We start from the raw sequence: 17,506 nt of genomic DNA, 5'->3' as shown, positions 1-17,506 counted from the left end.
TAGCCACTGCTTATTGACAGTTCAACATGTCTTAACTTGAAATACTCTAACACTCTGATACAATTTGATGTGGTGTTGGATAACGAAAGACATACATTTTTAGTATTGTGTATATTTTGTCCAAAAACCCATTTTTTCCTAAGTAAGAGGCTACACTCAAAATGTGTTGGGAACATTTTCATTTTTGTAGTGAGACACTGGAAACTCATAGCAATGTGTTTCTGTGCCTTGCTAATCTTGGGCTGTTGTCATTTATATTCTGTGGGGAATGGAGAAAAAGTCCCCACTAACGTGAAGTGCAGGAGGCACGGGAAGTCGCAGAGGATGCAGTGCATTTTATCATTATATTCAGAAGTTGTTTCATTACACTGACATTTTATCTGTATTAGTTTATACACAGTAAAATATGCGACGGGGTGAGCTCCCACTGCTCGGTCCCAGCTCCTGCCAACCTAGCAGTTCGAAAGCACGTCAAAGTGCAAGTAGATAAATAGGTACAGCTCCGGCAGGAAGGTAAATGGCATTTCTGTGCGCTGCTCTGGTTCTCCAGAAGCGGCTTAGTCATGCTGGCCACATGACCCAGAAGCTGTACGCCAGCTCCCTGGCCAATAAAGCGAGATGGGCGCCACAACCCCAGAGTCAGCCACGACTGGACCTAATGGTCAGGAGTCCCTTTACCTTTACCTTTAGACTTTATACACTGTGTCTTACTGCTTGAGTGGTCAGGAACTATTTTTCCGAGTTTTGTCATCATTCACACAGAATTGGAACAAACAGATGCATAAGGAAGTGATTTAGAATTTTAGAACTTAAGAGATTTTAAGTTATGTTATACAGGAAACAACCGATTTACGTGAGTTCCATTGATGCACACCGTGGTGACACGGAAGTGGCCGGAAAAGGGGAAGGGCTTATGTGCACTACACCGTCACATGTGATGACCTGGAACACATCATGGCATATCATGGGTTGCCTTACATGCTTTTATAAGTGCTTCTTTGGGGACCAGTAGATTCGCTGGAGAGAAACTATATGCAGCAGACTTACTTCCAATGCCACTCAAACCCTTTTGAGTTTCTGAATCTTTAGAATCATAGAATTGTAGTGCTGGAACGGATACCAAGGGTATTCTAGTCCAAATCCCTGTGATGCAGGTATCATATATATCTTTATGTTTTCAAATTTCTCCTCTGCAGTCATGAGACCTAGACTCACATTCTACTTTTTAATCTGCCCTTTAAAAAGAAACATGAGGTTGAACACCCCATGTTGTGCAAGTAGAATACTTTTGGGCAACAGGCATTGTCTCCAACCTAGGGAGTTCATCAATGCAACAGAACAATAGCTTTTGAATAAAATCATGACTTTAAAAGTGTATCTTCTCAGCAGAACACAAAATGCAAAGTATCATGTCAGGGTTATTATTATTTTTTGTAGACTTACCTAGGTCAATAAGTATTGCATGCTGCTGAGAGGTTAGCTGCTTTAGGAGTTCTTTGTAAGGTGTATCCTTTGGTTGCTGTTTATTTGCAAACTGAGGCTTAAGCTGGTATTGTTCTGCTAAAAACTTCCAGATCTCACCCCGGTGATGGCGAGGAACTCCTTTCCAAAAAAAGGCAATAGGAACCAAAAAAAGGAAAAGAAAAAGAAAATAATTAATTGGATTGGGGGGGGGGGGAGAGACCCCACATACTATTAATCACTGTACCAGCCATCTGTCTCAACTACAGCATCCAATAATTTGCACCTAAACTCACATTTGGCTGACATGTGGGTCAAATCGTCAAGAGCAGTACTAAACGCCAAGTGGTGGTGGTAGAGCTAAAGTTCAAGGCAGGGTGGGGATCTTGAGGTAGACAATCCCTCTTTTCTCAAATCACCAAGGACAAAGTAAGGTGAATATACTATCTCCCACTGCCTGTTATGATTAAGAAGGAAGTAAGTTAATGGAAGAGATACTGCTTTGTTCCAATGATGCTTAGAACATCTGTTAATGGATGTAGAAGGGGCGTTGAGATGTTCTCTCTCTTCCCTCTTCTAAAGTCATCATTGAGTCAGCCCTTAGTCCACAAATTTCTGAATACAGTAATGTGAAAAATTTACTGAAAGGTAGGCACAATTTGATGGGTGAGGAACACTAATGAAGCACCCCCTTTCTGTTTTTGCTCAGCAGTATGTCACCCCACTGAGGCATAGTTCCCAAATGAAGGTGTCTGCTGCTCCATCCCATTTATCCCCACTGAGAAGAAGAGATGGAGAGAAGTGAACAGAAAAACACAGCTTACTGGTGCCAGCACCACAGACATTAAAGCAACCTAATTGGCAATTTCTCCTGGGAGCAATATCATTACTGGCAGCAGAGGATCACAGTCACTAGGGTCTTTCTCAATGAGAATTGTACAGTTCTTGTATTCACTTTTAAAATGCACACACATTTTACTGCTGGCTGGGGAAAGGATACTGACTAGTTTTGTTGGCATGCTTGTAGCAATCATAGAAGGAACAAAAAAATCCAGCTTCTCAGACAATGTGTGGGATACAAAAGGTAAGGTTCTTCAAATAATTTTCCCTAGAAAACTAAAGCAACAGCACAATCTTATACATGCCTAGCAAGATGTAAATACCAATGCGTTCAATAGATAGGTGGGTATAAGACTGTGACCTAAAAACTGTACACAGCAAATAACTTTACTAAAAAAAAAAAAAGGAACACCTTTTACCTTTCCCTCACTGTTAACACTTTCATTAAAGTCTTCAGATAATTTTATTCAGAAAGACGGCTTATAAATATTTAAAATTTTCCCTAGAAAACTAAAGCAACAGCACAGTCTTATACATGCCTAGCAAGATGTAAGTACCAATGTGTTCAATACATAATGTGTTCAATACATAAGTACCAATGTGTTCAATACATAAGTGGGTATAAGACTGTGACCTAAAACCGTACACAGAAAATAACTCTGCTAAAAAAAGAAGAAGAGGAATACCTTTTACCTTTCCCTCACTGCTAACACTTTCGTTATAGTCTTCAGATAATTTTATTCAGAAAGACGGCTTATAAATATTTAAAATAAATAAGAATTGTCCATCTGGATGTTTAAAATAAAAGAGCATGTTATGGGGCTATGTCAGAAATGGGAATATAATCTATAAAACCAGCAGTAATGGGGACTTTTGGTTGTCTCACTCCAGTTCCAATCAACCTTAGCTGGTGTTCAGCAACATCTGGAGAACCACAGGTTCCACATCCCTACTTTAGATCAAGTCACTGATCCCATTCCTGAAGAAGATCTTGAATAATTAATCCTGATTTCTATATGCAAATGCACAGCACTTCCATTCATTTCCATCTGCTTGCAGTTATTCCCCATATCGCAGACGGTGCTGACTAGGACTGAGAGTGTGTGTCTTGCTCGTGACAGAGGCATGATTAAAAATTGGGACTTCCTGACATACTCACAATTCCTTTGTGGCTCTGTCCATGATAACCTCCCAAGTTTTCAAAGTCTATTCCGTGAGCACTGAGAGTGAATGAACCCCAAGCACTTGCAGTCTCATGAAATGCAGCCATATTCATATAATACCAATACCCGCATTATTTAAATAGGTGTTCTGATAGTTTACTTTCCAAGAATGTGTGCGCATGTCTGCAATAATTCAGTATAGTTACCTTTTCCAACAGCAGAATGTATTTTTTCCATATCAAACTTCACCTTTGACCTTCCTGGCGTACTCAACATTTTTTCCCAGACCAACGTTACCTCTTTGAGGCATGGGGTGATTTCTTCATAATCAAGCTTCAGACGTTTGTTTAGCAGATTGTTTTCAGAAGCTAGACAAAAAAGATTAAAGAGGTACATGCTAATGACATTCCGAATATGATAAATGGAGCTTTGACAGTTCACTGAAAATGTCAGCCTAATGAACCATGACACTCAAAAAAGGCATGCGTGTTTCAGCAGCTGCAAAGGGGAAATAAGGTAATATAAGAATACGACAATGCTACTGATTCATATTCAATGTGCTGCTGCCCCATTATGGGCATTTTGAAAGGTGTCATCCTAGGGCTTGTCCTTACTAGCAGTTTACTGCATGAAGTTACTGAAAACATTCATCTTACCTGCACTGTTTACTGTTTACACATAGAAAAAAGTACAGGCTTTAGTCCAAGCTGAAAACTGTTGTTAGTCTGAAAATGTAGCCGACATGAGCCATACAGTCAGCATCATGTGGGTAGGTGCTAAGTGGGGTCAGGATTAGATAAAAAAATAAGAAGGGGAAACTGAACTCCCTGCTTACTGACATCAGGTAGGTGCCTTCACTACTTTTTTCAGCACCTGCTAAAAACATTTTTGTTCAAGAAAGTTTTTCCAGATGCACAGAAGTTGACGTGTGTTTTAATCTGCTTTCAGCTTAACTGTTGGTTGTAATTACATTTTCAATTTTTAAAAATACCTGTTTTCAACTTTTACTACCATGTTAATGTTTGTTTTATTTTCTGTAAACCACTTACAGCCAAGCGGTATATAAATAAATGAAATGCTGTGAGCACTACCTTGGGCCAAAGGAGGAGGAATCCCAACCCTATTCTGGGTCTTGCCATGCTAAGAGGGAGATAATTGCCTATCCTGAGGCTCTTTGCTGCCCAGCAAAGGGAAGGGAAGGGAAGGCTTTGCTGTTACAAGATCTCCTGGATTAATTGCATTTTGAGGACAGAAAGTACACTCAGCTCGCAACTTTACACAGCTGAAGGCTAGCCAGTTGAAATCACACAAATTAAATGCATGGAAGGAAGACAGCTTACAAGCTCATTCTGCACTGGGTTTTCCCAGTGTGGAAAAGAGCTTTTAAGCTCCCAGACTTGCTTACCAAGTTCTGGGAGGTTCACATGAAGGCTCTGGGAAGCTCTCATGAGATCTTGGATGGCCCCAAAAGATCCTGCGAGAGCTTCCCAGAGTTCGCTAAGCATGCCTGAGAGCTTAAAAGCACTGGTAAGTGCTGTACTATGTTTTTTACGTATCACTTTCTGGTTTTTAAAGGGTTGTTTTGACTCTGCATGATTTCGGCTTTAAACACTATCCCCAGAAGGTAACCCATGCATAAGATGCAAATTGACTGTATTGCTCTTATTTTGTAGATGAAAGGGTTAGGGTTAGGGACTACCATATGCCAGAAGAAACCCTATAGAGAGAGAACTGGAACAGAGGGACCAAAGCAAAAGGAGATGGAAAAAAGACAAGTTAATGCACTGTGTTTCCTTCTACTTAAAGGGCAGCATTAAAAGCACTGCCTGGACACTAAGCATAACTTGGAACCATATTTAAAAAGTAATCTGTCATATCGTAGCTATCACTTTAATGATGTCTGCTTTGATATATGAACAACAAGCCCTTGCTGTGATGATACATTACCAGTACACTGTCATTCTTGGGACATATTATTCCAATACATCATAAGAATGCTGTCACTTTTATGATTTAATAGCATTATGCATCATAAAACAGCACTTTCATTTATTATAGGAGTGAGACAATCTATAGGAGAGTGCAGCCTTAGTCCTCCACTGCAACTTCAGTTTACATTTTGAAGAATACTTCTTTTCCAGTTTGGTTTTGCCAGTTCCTTTCAAGATTGCACAGTATAGTGGCATGCTAAAAACCATATGCGTACAAAGAATAAAGGGTTTTTCCTCGCCTCCGATTTCCGGATCATTTCAAAATAAATTTACTTAAGAGCACCTTACCTGGGCCATGCAGTAAAGGAGAAAGGGGGCGGGGGAGAATGCAACTAAAAGCAGCAGACAGATCATAGCTGTGAGTAGCCACAGAAGTTGGGAAAGGGCTTGTATGGAGGAGAGGGTCAAGGGGAAATTCTGTCTTCTATTTTTGCCTCTTTCATGGATTATTGAGGATACGAGGCAGAAATAAATGTTTCAGGGTTGTTTTTGTTGTTTTTCAAGTGTCCCTACTGCACTTAAAATATTTGTAGGATTACATTCAATTTCCACCAGTACTAGTTTAAAGCCAGTACCTCTCACACAGATTAAAGTGCGAGCTCAAGTCTTGGGAAATTTTCACTCAGAATGACTTAGCAGGACACTAACAGAGGTTGAGTACTTTACCAAAGCCACAGGTCAAAAGAGTCAGAAAATGAGCACCTTATCAGCACTTCCAGGAACTAGGTTAAGAGTAGCCACTGATAAAACAAGCAAAGAGACTATTAAGATAAAGTAAACAAACTATGGGTAAAGTACAGCAAAAGAAGGAAAGCAAACAGGACAGGATATTGGGAAGAAAGGAATCTGAATAAACACAAGGCAAATGTTATCAACAATACTTCCAGAACACTTATTTATTGTCATGGTAAAAAGTCCAATGGCGTAAGGTTCCCCTGCTCCTGCCATTCCTCAAGTTTTTGATCCAGTAGTTTACTTACCTTGCAACTTTTGATTTTCCTTTTCCATCCTAAGTAGTAGTATCTGCTGCAGAATTGTTTTTTGCCACAGTTCCCGAAGCTCTCTGGGTGTCCTCTTCCTCTCTTCTTTTACTGCCCTAAAGGGGCCATCTTCACAAACTGCTTGCAATGGTGATCTGGGTGGAAGTTCGCCCAACTCAGAGTATTCTTAATATGGTGACAAAGCAAGAAAGAAGCATTCAGAAGTCTTTTATTGGTATCTAATAGTTTTTAGTTTGGATTTCTAGATCAACACCTCAGGTAAGCATCAGTTACAATATATCGATAATAAAGTTTTGTGATGCTGTGGAGAAAATTTCCCAGTCTGTGCAAGAAGGTAGGGGTGGAAATGAATAGCTAATCTCAAAAGAGCTGGAGATCCCGGAAGCAGATTAAAGTGGCTTGCATGCCATGGCTATGCAATGCATGTCACTTTACACTTAGCAATTGTAACATCTGGTGAAATTTACCAAAAACACAAAACCAAAGAAGCTCCCAGAAGTAGTTTGTGATATGGCAGGAAGTCAACTGTTCTAATTTTTAAAAGTCAAAAATTCTGCTGGAGATCCTGAATACTTTGGGCACAACCCTCAATGGAAAGATCCACTTTATTTTGGGGAAGGCTGCTCTATGCACAACTACATGCAAATTTTACTTCTCCTTGCAATATATATATATATATATATATATATATATATATATTAGTCTCCGCCAGGAAATAAACATTTAAAATTGGATACATATAGTGCTAATACCACAGTACTTTTAGGATGCCAATAATCAAAACAGAATAATTCAAGAATTGATTCTTATACTGGAAGACTCATTCCAGTGAAGTAAATGGGACTGTACATGAATGTCCATATGAGCAGAATGCTTAAAATGAAAGACTGGAATCAGGGGGAGATCTCGGCTGAGGATTTAAATCCGCCATAAACACATTGTGCTGGCACTGGAAAAGTGATTATTTCTCAGCTTCAGTTTCCAAATGGTAAAAAGGCAAAAAAATGAAGCAAAGGACAACAAAGTAAGCAAACTGAATCAGTGTGCTGTTGTGCTAATACATCTTAGCGTTTGTAAATAAATAACTTTAGAAAAACCTGCATATTTAATCAGGTCTGTGAGCTGACAGAAATTCTGCATATCTGCAATATGTGTAAACTATGAACATTTTCAGATAATTTATTTTGCTTCCAATGGAAGAACAATGGAGGTAATTAGAGCCCCACCCCTCCTCAGAAATTGCAAATCGTACCACTCTGTCTTTTGCTTAAGATATTTAACCACACATGGGTGCCCATTTGTGCAGCTGTTATAGAAATAGCAAGTCATTTTTCAACAATAAGAACAGTTTTTAGGATGTTGAATTTTATTATCTCGCAACCACTTCTGAGCTCTTCTTACACATAGTCCTGCATTTGGCTAAACAGTGCCTACAAAATCTGGATCGTATACAGGGCTTATCAAACTCAACTGGACTTTATTCTCAGTACAGTAGTTCCTTTAAAAAAGCACGTAACATGAACACAGTGGTCTCAATCAAAGTGCTGCACATGGTGTGCGGCCCACCCCCACTCTTTCAAAAGCCACTTCAAAGGACAGAAGGTATATCCTGTAAGACACAAGCAGCTTCTGCTGGACGGAAAAAACAGTCACCACCCATTCTGTTTGCATGTGTGGGCCTCTATGGATCATAGCCAGCATTACTAGCAAATTCCAGAGCTTTGATCATTTGTGCTCCTTACTTTCAATGCAAGAATCTAAATCCTCCCAAAGCAAAGACTGAAAAGCAAAGCACTGCTAGAAACAACAGTCATTACATTCTTAAAAGTTAAAGAAGATCTTAATTCATTGCAGGGGTGCCATCTCACCCTCGGGATTGTGGGTGCCTGCTGCTGCAATGCAGACGTGTGACGTCGCATGCACACACACATGTGCAGGCATGTGCATGTGACGTTGCACATCAAGGTTGTGGAGGCTAGTGGCGGCGGCAGCAGCAGCAGCTTCTCTTCCTCCTCTCCAGAGTCAGCGAGGCACCTTTTTCCATGGGGAGGGGCTCGGACTTGGCAGCAGAGAGACTCTGTCTCCGCGTCTTAAACAAACACACACACACCCCTCTTTGAAAAGGGTGTCTCACTTGCTGGCTGCGGAAGGTGGAGCTGAACTGCTTCTCTCCCGCTTGCCGGCTTTTCTCACTGACTTTCTGGGTGCCTGGCCGCCACAATTGTTGTGGGTGACCAAGCACCCACAGCCCCCTAGAGCTGGCTGCTATGATTCCTTAAGAACCAAACTCATGAGGCGTTTGACCTTTAAAAGCACAAGGGACTCAAACTGAGCAGCTCTAATCTTCTCGAATCACAAGCAGAAGAAACAGTGCCACCCAGTGTACATGTTGAAAACAGCAAGCACAATTTAGCAGGGCGACCACCACCCATTTCCCCTCCTCAAGTTGTGTAGTTTTAGTGCCTGCTGCCAACATAATTACAAATCAGATTAATAGCAGGAAGTGGTGCTAGAGGATGTAGCTCAGGCATAGGCAAACTTGGCCCTCCAGATGCTTTGAGACTACAATTCCCATCATCCCTGACCACTGGTCCTGTTAGCTAGGGATGATGGGAGTTGTAGTCCCAAAAAAACATTTGGAGGGCCGAGTTTGCCTATGCCTGATGTAGCTGGTAATGCCAGAATATTAATGGGACATCTGCTGCTGACATAAAAATGTTTGCATCAAATACAACAAATTAAATGGAGAACACTGCCTTCTCAGGCTGCCTTTTAAATCCTTCTGAGTTTAAAGAACATTAAGAAGAATCCTGCTGGATCAGTAGATTCACTAATTATGAATATGTTCTTTGGAAATTCATGACAAAAATCCACACAAAAAGATTAGATCTTTTATCTGTAGCATAACTTAGGCAGGTTCTTTTTATCTAAGGAAGACCATTACCATCGTGCCAACTAGGAGAATCGCATCCTTTCTGTGGGGTTGCCACTCTTAAGAATATCTGTTGTCTCCATGAATGCCGGCGGGTCCTCACAGGGCTTTCGTGGATAGAAGCCACTTCACTTGACTTGGGCTTGTAGTCACTAAAATTAGAAGGATTGTCAGAACCAGATTTGTCTATCGTTCCGGTAAAAACTGTAAAATGAAGCTAACTGCAATATGTTTTGCAGTCAAGCAGAATGAACAAATCCTCCTAAGTATTTGCAGCAACAAAGAAAAAAACACCAGTTCTTCATGTAACACGCAGGCCACTTTAGAGAAATGCTGGGCCCACGTGAAACTAATATTTAATTTTAGTTGCTAGCTCTACCCCTTTCACCCAAAATACCTCTGACAAAAACAGCCTATGGAGAGTCTTGTGCTCTGAACCTTAAACATCCTTTTATAAAAATGAAGCAGTGGGAGTGAGAGGTAATATAAACCTCCAAGAAAGGCCTATGGGTTTTTTTTAATCTTCCCCACACATATTTTTATCGTACCGTTACTTTTTTGGAGAAAAAGCTACAGCATAACATTCCCCCCCACTTTTTGATTATGCGGCAGCATCCCCATAAGGTGACATCTTAAGTCATCAAACTCTAAATCACTTTCCCAGGTTCTGCAAATCCGGCCACAAGTAGAAGATTCTTCCACATAGTCAGTATTACTGCAACTTTCTTGCAATGGCCTCACTTATGCTGGTGACCCTTAGCCACTGGCACCCTGCCGCTTACAATTTTCTTCTCAGGTAAACTGTTGTCGTCTTTCCACCTGCAATTCTTTATTTTCTGTTCGTCATTTTGAGTCAAACTACTATGAGATGCATTAATCACGCTTTTAGAAAGCTGTGCTTAACGCTACTGGTTTTCCTTTGAAGAAAAAGCTGCTATTTCTCTCCAAAAGAAATGTGAAGAGCTTTGTCATGGATTCACAGTAAGCAAGGTGGGGCAGATAGGAAACTGGTGAGAGACTCCCCTCCAGATTGGGGAAATGGCTCCAAATCAGGGCCTGCGGCTGCATTTCCTCCAAAATAAAAGCGGCAGCATTAATGAAATGTATACTTTGGCCCTTTGAGTTTCTGAACGAACAGTAGGTAGGGAGGGCTCGTGTGGAAGGTGAGAAACTACAACTTTGACCTATTCTGCTCACACACAGCAGCCACTGAAAAGCTACTGAATAAGGATGGCAGCTTACCGTATTTTTTGCTCTATAAGACTCACTTTTTCCCTCCTAAAAAGTAAGGGGAAATGTGTGTGCGTCTTATGGAGCAAATGCAGGCTGCGCAGCTATCCCAGAAGCCAGAACAGCAAGAGAGATAGCTGCTTTCGCTGCGCAGCAATCCCTCTTGCTGTTCTGGCTTCTGGGATTCAGAATATTTTTTTCCTTATTTTCCTCCTCCTAAAACTAGGTGCATCTTATGGTCTGGTGTGTCTTATAGAGCGAAAAATACGGCACTTTATAAGAATCACTGCCATCACATAACTTTGGAAAAGTCATGGTCTTCACATTATCTATATTATTTATAAATATGAATAAGACACACTGAAGTGAAATGGCTTTTTAATTAAATTACCACACCAACCATTTATGAACAATTATAACTTTTAACAATTCCCACTGCAGTCTGAGACAATGTTTCTTAAACAATCACAGATTTTTCAGCTGCAGGAAGAGAACCCTACCTTTTTGTGTTCCTAAAGTCAGAGGTGTTATTTTCATCTACAGGAGCCAGAAATTTTAAGAAGTTTGGCACAGAAGAGGAAGAGTGAAGCTTTTTCCGTAGAGCAGAACGGTAGGAGGTGCTGAGAGCAGTTGAAAGGGGGCAGTTCAGAAGGAGGAAGTGTAAGTATACCAGGTGAAATTGAGAACAAAAACACAAAACAGAAAAAAAACCCTGATCAGTATTAAACCAGAAAAATAATAATATTTGTAGGTGTTAAAACAAATAACAAACCAGAAAAATAATACTTGTCGGTGTTAAAACAAATAACAAGAAACCAAAGGCTAACATTGAAAGACATTTTAAGTCTCTTTAGGGCTTTAATCATAATCAGCAATGAATAGGAAACCTCACTTCTCGGACTTTTGAATCAGTGGAAGCAGAAATCACCTTGGCTCTCACCTCCCCCTCAGAAATGAGTGGGGCAGCAGTGGTTTCTTCTGGGTTGGTCTCATGAAATGGAAGGGAAATGCGGCAGGAAAATCACCAAATATGATGGTTTGTGTAGGGCTGCCATGTGACCCTTACATGAAATTTATTTGAATTAAGAAGATTTCGGCTGGTTCCATGTAATTTTTTCCTAGCACCAAATGTGCAGCAAACATATGCATTTTAACTTTCTTCCTCTCCTGGCTTCTTGATGAAATAGTCGTGAGAGAGTCGTCAGGTGGACATTTAAGGTAAATCTATTCTCACTGCTGTTCTCAAGCTTTGCAATAGCATAAGGTAAAAGTAAAGGGACCCCTGTCAGTTAAGTCCATTCACGAATGACTCTGGGGCGCTCATCTCGCTTTACAGGCCGAGGGAGCCGGTGTTTGTCTGCTTCAGCAGACAGTTTTTCCGGGTCACGTGGCCAGCATGACTAAGCCGCTTCTGGCGAAGCCAGAGCAGCGCACGGAAACACTGTTTACCTTCCCATCGGAGCAGTACCTATTTATCTACTTGCACTTTGACGTGCTTTTGAACTGCTAGGTTGGCAGGAGCTAGGACCGAGCAATGGGAGCTCACCCCGTCGCGGGGCCTCGAACCGCCAACCTTCTGATTGGCAATTTTAAAGTTTAAACCACAGTGCCTAGCAAACAATAATCTGAGTGTGGGATAATGACAATACAGGGAAGCTTCAGAAGATGCTCCTCAGAGTAGGGGAAAAGTCCACTCCTGTTCCTCAGACTACATAGCCCACCAAAGGTCGTGAGAACTTATTTTTACTTCCACATAATTAAGGAAAAACCTCAAATGAAGCACGAAAAGTACATCCGGTGGTTTTTATGTTTTAAAATGTTCTTAAAAATGCGGATCATAAACAAACTCCCCACATCTCTTCTCTCACCTCTTTGGCACAGCATGCCCACTTTGTTCTCCACTTGAATTATGCCTAAAATGTTTAAAGAAATTGGGCGAAGAGGCCGAGGGATTAAGACGAGTTGGCGGAGGAGGAGGAGGAGGAGGAGGAGGAGGAGGAGCCGGTGATGACTGATCGGAAGAACTTTTAGAGCTGCAGCCAGGTGTGTTCATATTTTACAAGGAGGGTTCCAGCAGGGAAGATTAAACAAAAGGCAAGACAGAAAGAAATGTGACAAATCAAAGAAAACCTTGAATATTTACAGATAAATTGTAAACAGATAAGAACATTGGCAGGATTACTGTAATAACCTGCAGTTTTATAAGAGTATATATTTAAAGTAGACGAATAAATTAGCAAATTAATTAATTAGGATTTGCAGAAGATATTAAAAATAAATTTAAGGAACTGCAGAAAGAGGGGGAAGGAAGTCAAGTTTCGAAATGTTAAAGTGATTGTAAATTAGTAAATGTATGAATCTGAAAAGCATAAATAAAATTTTAAAAAAGACAAAAAGAAAAGAGCAAAGAGCTGAATAAAAAAAGTTGCACTACATCAGTGCCTTTGTATCAACCATGTTAAATAACAGCATGGGCACCAGGGACAATGGGAGAGCTCTTCCATTGATTCTGCCTCCTCCATGGTGCCTGGCCTAACCAAAAAGATCTTCTGATGTCCCCAGTAGGAAGGCAGACATATGACAATCAAATAGGCAGAAAACACAAAATAGAGCTTTACTTCTTGGAATGGTGCTCTTCTAGCCCTAAACAAGCCAAGATTACCTGACTCATTTTCTCAACGCTTATGTGAGCAACAGGAGCACAGCTTCCAAGACCGTGGGAAGGCTTTGCAGCCCAGAAAGGATGATTGCTGGTTTCTTCTACATATATTTCCCAGCCTGCATCAGGCCTTGAGTTGTCAACAAGGTTTTATTGCCAAGGCTTTGACGTACGGATTCTGAACAATTTCCATGCCCATTAGCAACCACACCCAACAGACCAGGGGATAATGCAGGGTCAGGACTGTTGATGCAATATGTATAGTGGAGGGATGCCTAAACATTTTGAAACATGTTAATGCTCTTTTGGGGATGCATTTCTGGTGTCATTCTAAGGAGCTTCTGTGGGAAGAAGTTCCCTTGAAGCATTGCGTAATTGCAACACAAACACAGAATCAAGTTCCTAGCAAGCTCAGTTATCTAGATAACCTTGTATGAAATAATAATAACAAATCTGAATTTAAGATAATCACTATTCTGGAGAGCAGGGAACATTAAAACATGGGTAGGCAAACTAAGGCCCAGGGGCCGGATCCGGCCCAATTGCCTTCTAAATCCGGCCCGTGGACAGCCTGGGAATCAGCGTGTTTTTACATGAATAGAATGTGAGCTTTTATTTAAAATGCATATCTGGGTTATTTGTGGGTCCTAGGAATTCATTCATTTCCCCCCAAAAAATATAGTCCGGCCCCCCACAAGGTCTAAGGGACAGTGGACCGGCCCCCTGCTGAAAAAGTTTGCTGAACCCTGCATTAAAGTGATGCACACCTTCTTTGGGTTTTGCATAACCAAAGTTCAGAGCAAAGAACATTTGACTATATGTGCTTGAAGCAATGGAAGTATATATCGCCTATATTTAAAATTAAACTTAGCAAGGCTTTTTAAAAAAACAACAACTAACCCCTATTTTCTCTCTTACTCCCCAAAACTTTACCAGCTCTGTAACATGCAAGCAAAAGCAATACAGCAGTGCCCTATGTCACAAAAGTTGAGATCAAAGATGAACTGTGAAATAAAACATTCTAAATAAATTCAGCTTTTACTGAGCAAGCAGCAGCAGGTTGAAAATAGCGTTGTGACAAAATGATACTGATGAACAATCTGCAAGTCCATAGCTGTAATGCTAAAGCCCTCTAGATATAACAAGCGACAAGGTTCAAAGAAAGGACAAGGAAACCAACCAAAGCCACAGAACCTCTTTCTTTCACTCTTCCTCCTCTTTCTGCCACTTCTGGTATGTGTAAGGAAGAAAAAGTGATTTGGCACAAATCCCAATTTGTAATAGTCTAGATATGCCTGGCAAACCGGTGTAAACCAGCATTTTTAGCAAAGCCACACAGTTAACGTGCAAATATTTAGAAAACATATGAAGTATACTGACACAAGAATATGAGGAGTGTCGATCAGCAAATATAAAAGGATTTCATGCAATCAACTGGGCAAAATAGGACAGGGCTCCAATCTCTATCAGCAAATAGAGGAATGTATCCCTTCTCCTGCCCAATTTACAAGTATTTGTAGTCACTAGATATTTAATCTTCATTTCTGTAGGTACTATCCAAACTTCCCATACTGTTCTGGGAAAGGAAATGGCACACATTTTCTTTGGTTGCATGCACTTCCCTAACAGACGATAACAGGAAAATACATGCAAGTAAAACAGTCCATGCATGGATTCTAGTGTCTGAATCATGGACCTTGATACAAATATTCCTCCAAGTCTAAGAGCTAATTCATATTTCCCAATGAGTAGGAGCACTAATGTGACAGAGAGGATGTCAAAGGTATCAAATGATGAGTTACCCAAAGACTTTTTGACGTTTCATTTATAAAGCATCCTGCTACGGAAAAACACTTTTGTCACATTATCTGAGAATTTTAACATTTATGTCCAGAAACGTGCTATGGTTGGATATATGAGACAGACTTATCCAGAGATCTCGTTTTCTCTAAAAATGGACATACCTTAAAACATTTAGCCCAAATTTCTCCCCCAACAGCATCCTGTTTTAAACTTAGCCTTACTTTTGTTGGTTTGGAGTCTCTGTGCTCACCGAATGATACCTCATAAGTTTCCTTTGGGGAACAGTCGGAGATGCTTCAGTGGGTTCTGAGGCTTCCTGGCTTTCAGTTGGCACATGGGTCAGAGTATTAGCTCGTCTTCTAAATCCCTGGTAAGCTGATTTTGCAGACTGTTCAGTAGACAGGCTTTCTAGCTCACTTGAGATATCACCTACAGATCCATTTGCCTTAAGGGGGCTCTCTGGGGGAAGGTCTTCTTTCTCAAACAGAGATGTTTCCTGTCAACATAAAATATATGCACATACAATTAGGCATGCCATAGAAGTGATTACTATTAATTTTTTCAGGCTACTCTGCACGTATCATATATGCTTTATGGCTGCACTTCTGCAATTTCATTTCTCCATTGTCTGCATGTATAGTTCCAATGAGATTTCATTCCTGTTTGGGAAGCCCAGAAGGGTTTACCAAGAATATGTTGTTATTCATAGCATATGCTACAGATCATAAGCTTATCCGAAGCATGAATTGAACCATGAACAAAATACTCATGCTGCAGAAGGTAAGTCTGGCCTGGAATGGGAGATGTACAGGAAGTTAAAAAGAAGGGGCTTCCGATTCTGCTCAGCCTCATTGGAGGCAGCCCCCATGACAGCGGAAGATCATTGGCAAAGGAAAAACAAGAATGACTGAAGGTAATTATTCTTTCAAATTCCCCCCAGGGACAGGGGGAAACGGGCTTCACTCACAGTTCGTCTCGGTACCTGGCTCTCGCTCCAGCATGAAATGCAGGGGGGGGGGGTAGAGGCGCTGAGTGCAAAAGCACTTCGCCTGTCGGAAACGCCGCCATTAAGAAGCAGAGGTTCTCCTGTTAATTAGGGCTTAATTGGACTAAAGTACAGGCACATTCTAGAAGAGATGAGATCACAAACTGCGGAACAAACCAACTGCAAGGACTTTAAGGTTTGAACTTAAGATAAGACTCCATTCAGTGCAAAAGATGGTGGGGGAGGGAAGTCTACAGTTTCTTTATTTAAAGCTTTCTTCTCTACATTTATGATTCAGCAACCCTCCTCTGAATGTTAGTTCAAAATATATTTGTAAAAGCGAGGATAGAAAAAATTGGATTATAAATATGGAAAAGAACATCAAATGGAACTGTGTGTGTAAAAAAAGGGAGGGAAACTATTTTGCAAAAGGTTTACTCTTCCCCATCCTTTATTATTTATGAAGTGAACTGAATAATGCTAAGAGGACTTAGAATTTGATTTAATTGGAAGTATAATTGCTCATATAACTTCAGTTGGAAGGAAGGATGAAAGGCGTCTGTGAACTGCCAAGGAACTGATAAGGGTTCTTTATTGAGTCATCTGCAGTTCGAGAGACTGCTCTTCTTCCCAGGATGAGAGGAAAAATGGTGACAACAGATAATTTACTGGGACAGAGTGACTTTTGCAGCTGTTGTTAAAGTTGCAAAACAATAAAGCACGGGATGGAGTGATAGAGAAATTTCTTGAACAACAATGGGATATCAGCTTCACCCAAGGCATGATGGATAACAGCAACAACCGGGGGAAAGAAGGACATAACATCTTACAAGGACAGGAAGAAACACCACGGACAGAAATGGCACACACAGGAAGAACAAGGATATAGTTTGAGTTCCTTACTTCTAGTTTTACAAATCATTTAATGTGTCAACACGAATAGAAGTTATTAATATTGCAGTTGTTATATACGGGATTATTATTATGACCAGAATGTAATTGAAATTAGTAAGATTTTGGAATGCAGAAATAAAGAAAATCATCAAACCATCAAATCTAGCATGTGTGGGCCACTTTATCTAAATTATATAATTCGGTATTTGAACGATTGGTATTAGTACTTGTATTATAAATTGGTATTGTTATAATGAGGCTATTATTGGACTGCAATTGAAAACTAATAAAAAATTATTATTAAAAAAAGGAAGTCAAAATGAAGGGAACTGCAGGCCCTAGGTTTTTATATAACTGTCAATTAAGTGTCTGAGATGACTAAGAATCCTATCCAGATGATCAAGTAGGTATGTTTTTGTAAACTTTTAGGTCACTGATGTGCTAAAAATTATACAGGTGTGACTTACAGAAATATGAGCAGCCGAGAGAGCTATAGAGCAGCAAACTATTTCCCCCCCACTAGCCTGTTTACGATAACAAATATAAT

General features: G+C 40.4%; 1 protein-coding gene and 1 long non-coding RNA gene across 4 annotated transcripts in view; one reads left to right on the top strand and one right to left on the bottom strand.

Annotated features, from left to right (window-relative positions):
• TBC1D1 (TBC1 domain family member 1) overlaps positions 1-17,506 on the bottom strand; it is a 77,389-nt gene that overhangs the window by 11,778 nt on the left and 48,105 nt on the right. The window contains exons 11-17 of one of the 3 annotated variants that reach the window (XM_083754844.1): positions 15,302-15,576; positions 12,487-12,651; positions 11,119-11,238; positions 9,401-9,540; positions 6,436-6,621; positions 3,671-3,832; positions 1,444-1,602 (exon numbers count right to left, since the gene is read on the bottom strand). In XM_083754844.1, the coding sequence (XP_083610970.1) occupies positions 1,444-1,602; positions 3,671-3,832; positions 6,436-6,621; positions 9,401-9,540; positions 11,119-11,238; positions 12,487-12,651; positions 15,302-15,576 (1,207 nt within the window). The remainder of the gene's footprint in view (positions 1-1,443; positions 1,603-3,670; positions 3,833-6,435; positions 6,622-9,400; positions 9,541-11,118; positions 11,239-12,486; positions 12,652-15,301; positions 15,577-17,506) is intronic. The other 2 variants (XM_083754845.1, XM_083754846.1) reach the window with 2 other exon arrangements.
• LOC310852166 lies at positions 6,583-12,586 on the top strand. The gene is made up of 3 exons (XR_014567997.1): positions 6,583-6,714; positions 11,162-11,278; positions 12,500-12,586. It is a non-coding gene; the product is annotated as an uncharacterized lncRNA (long non-coding RNA).

The sequence above is a fragment of the Podarcis gaigeae genome (assembly GCF_964106915.1).
Source record: "Podarcis gaigeae genome assembly, chromosome: 9".
Taxonomy (NCBI): domain Eukaryota; kingdom Metazoa; phylum Chordata; class Lepidosauria; order Squamata; family Lacertidae; genus Podarcis; species Podarcis gaigeae.
Note: the sequence above shows the minus strand (reverse complement) of the source record. Positions and strands in the feature narration are given on the sequence as shown.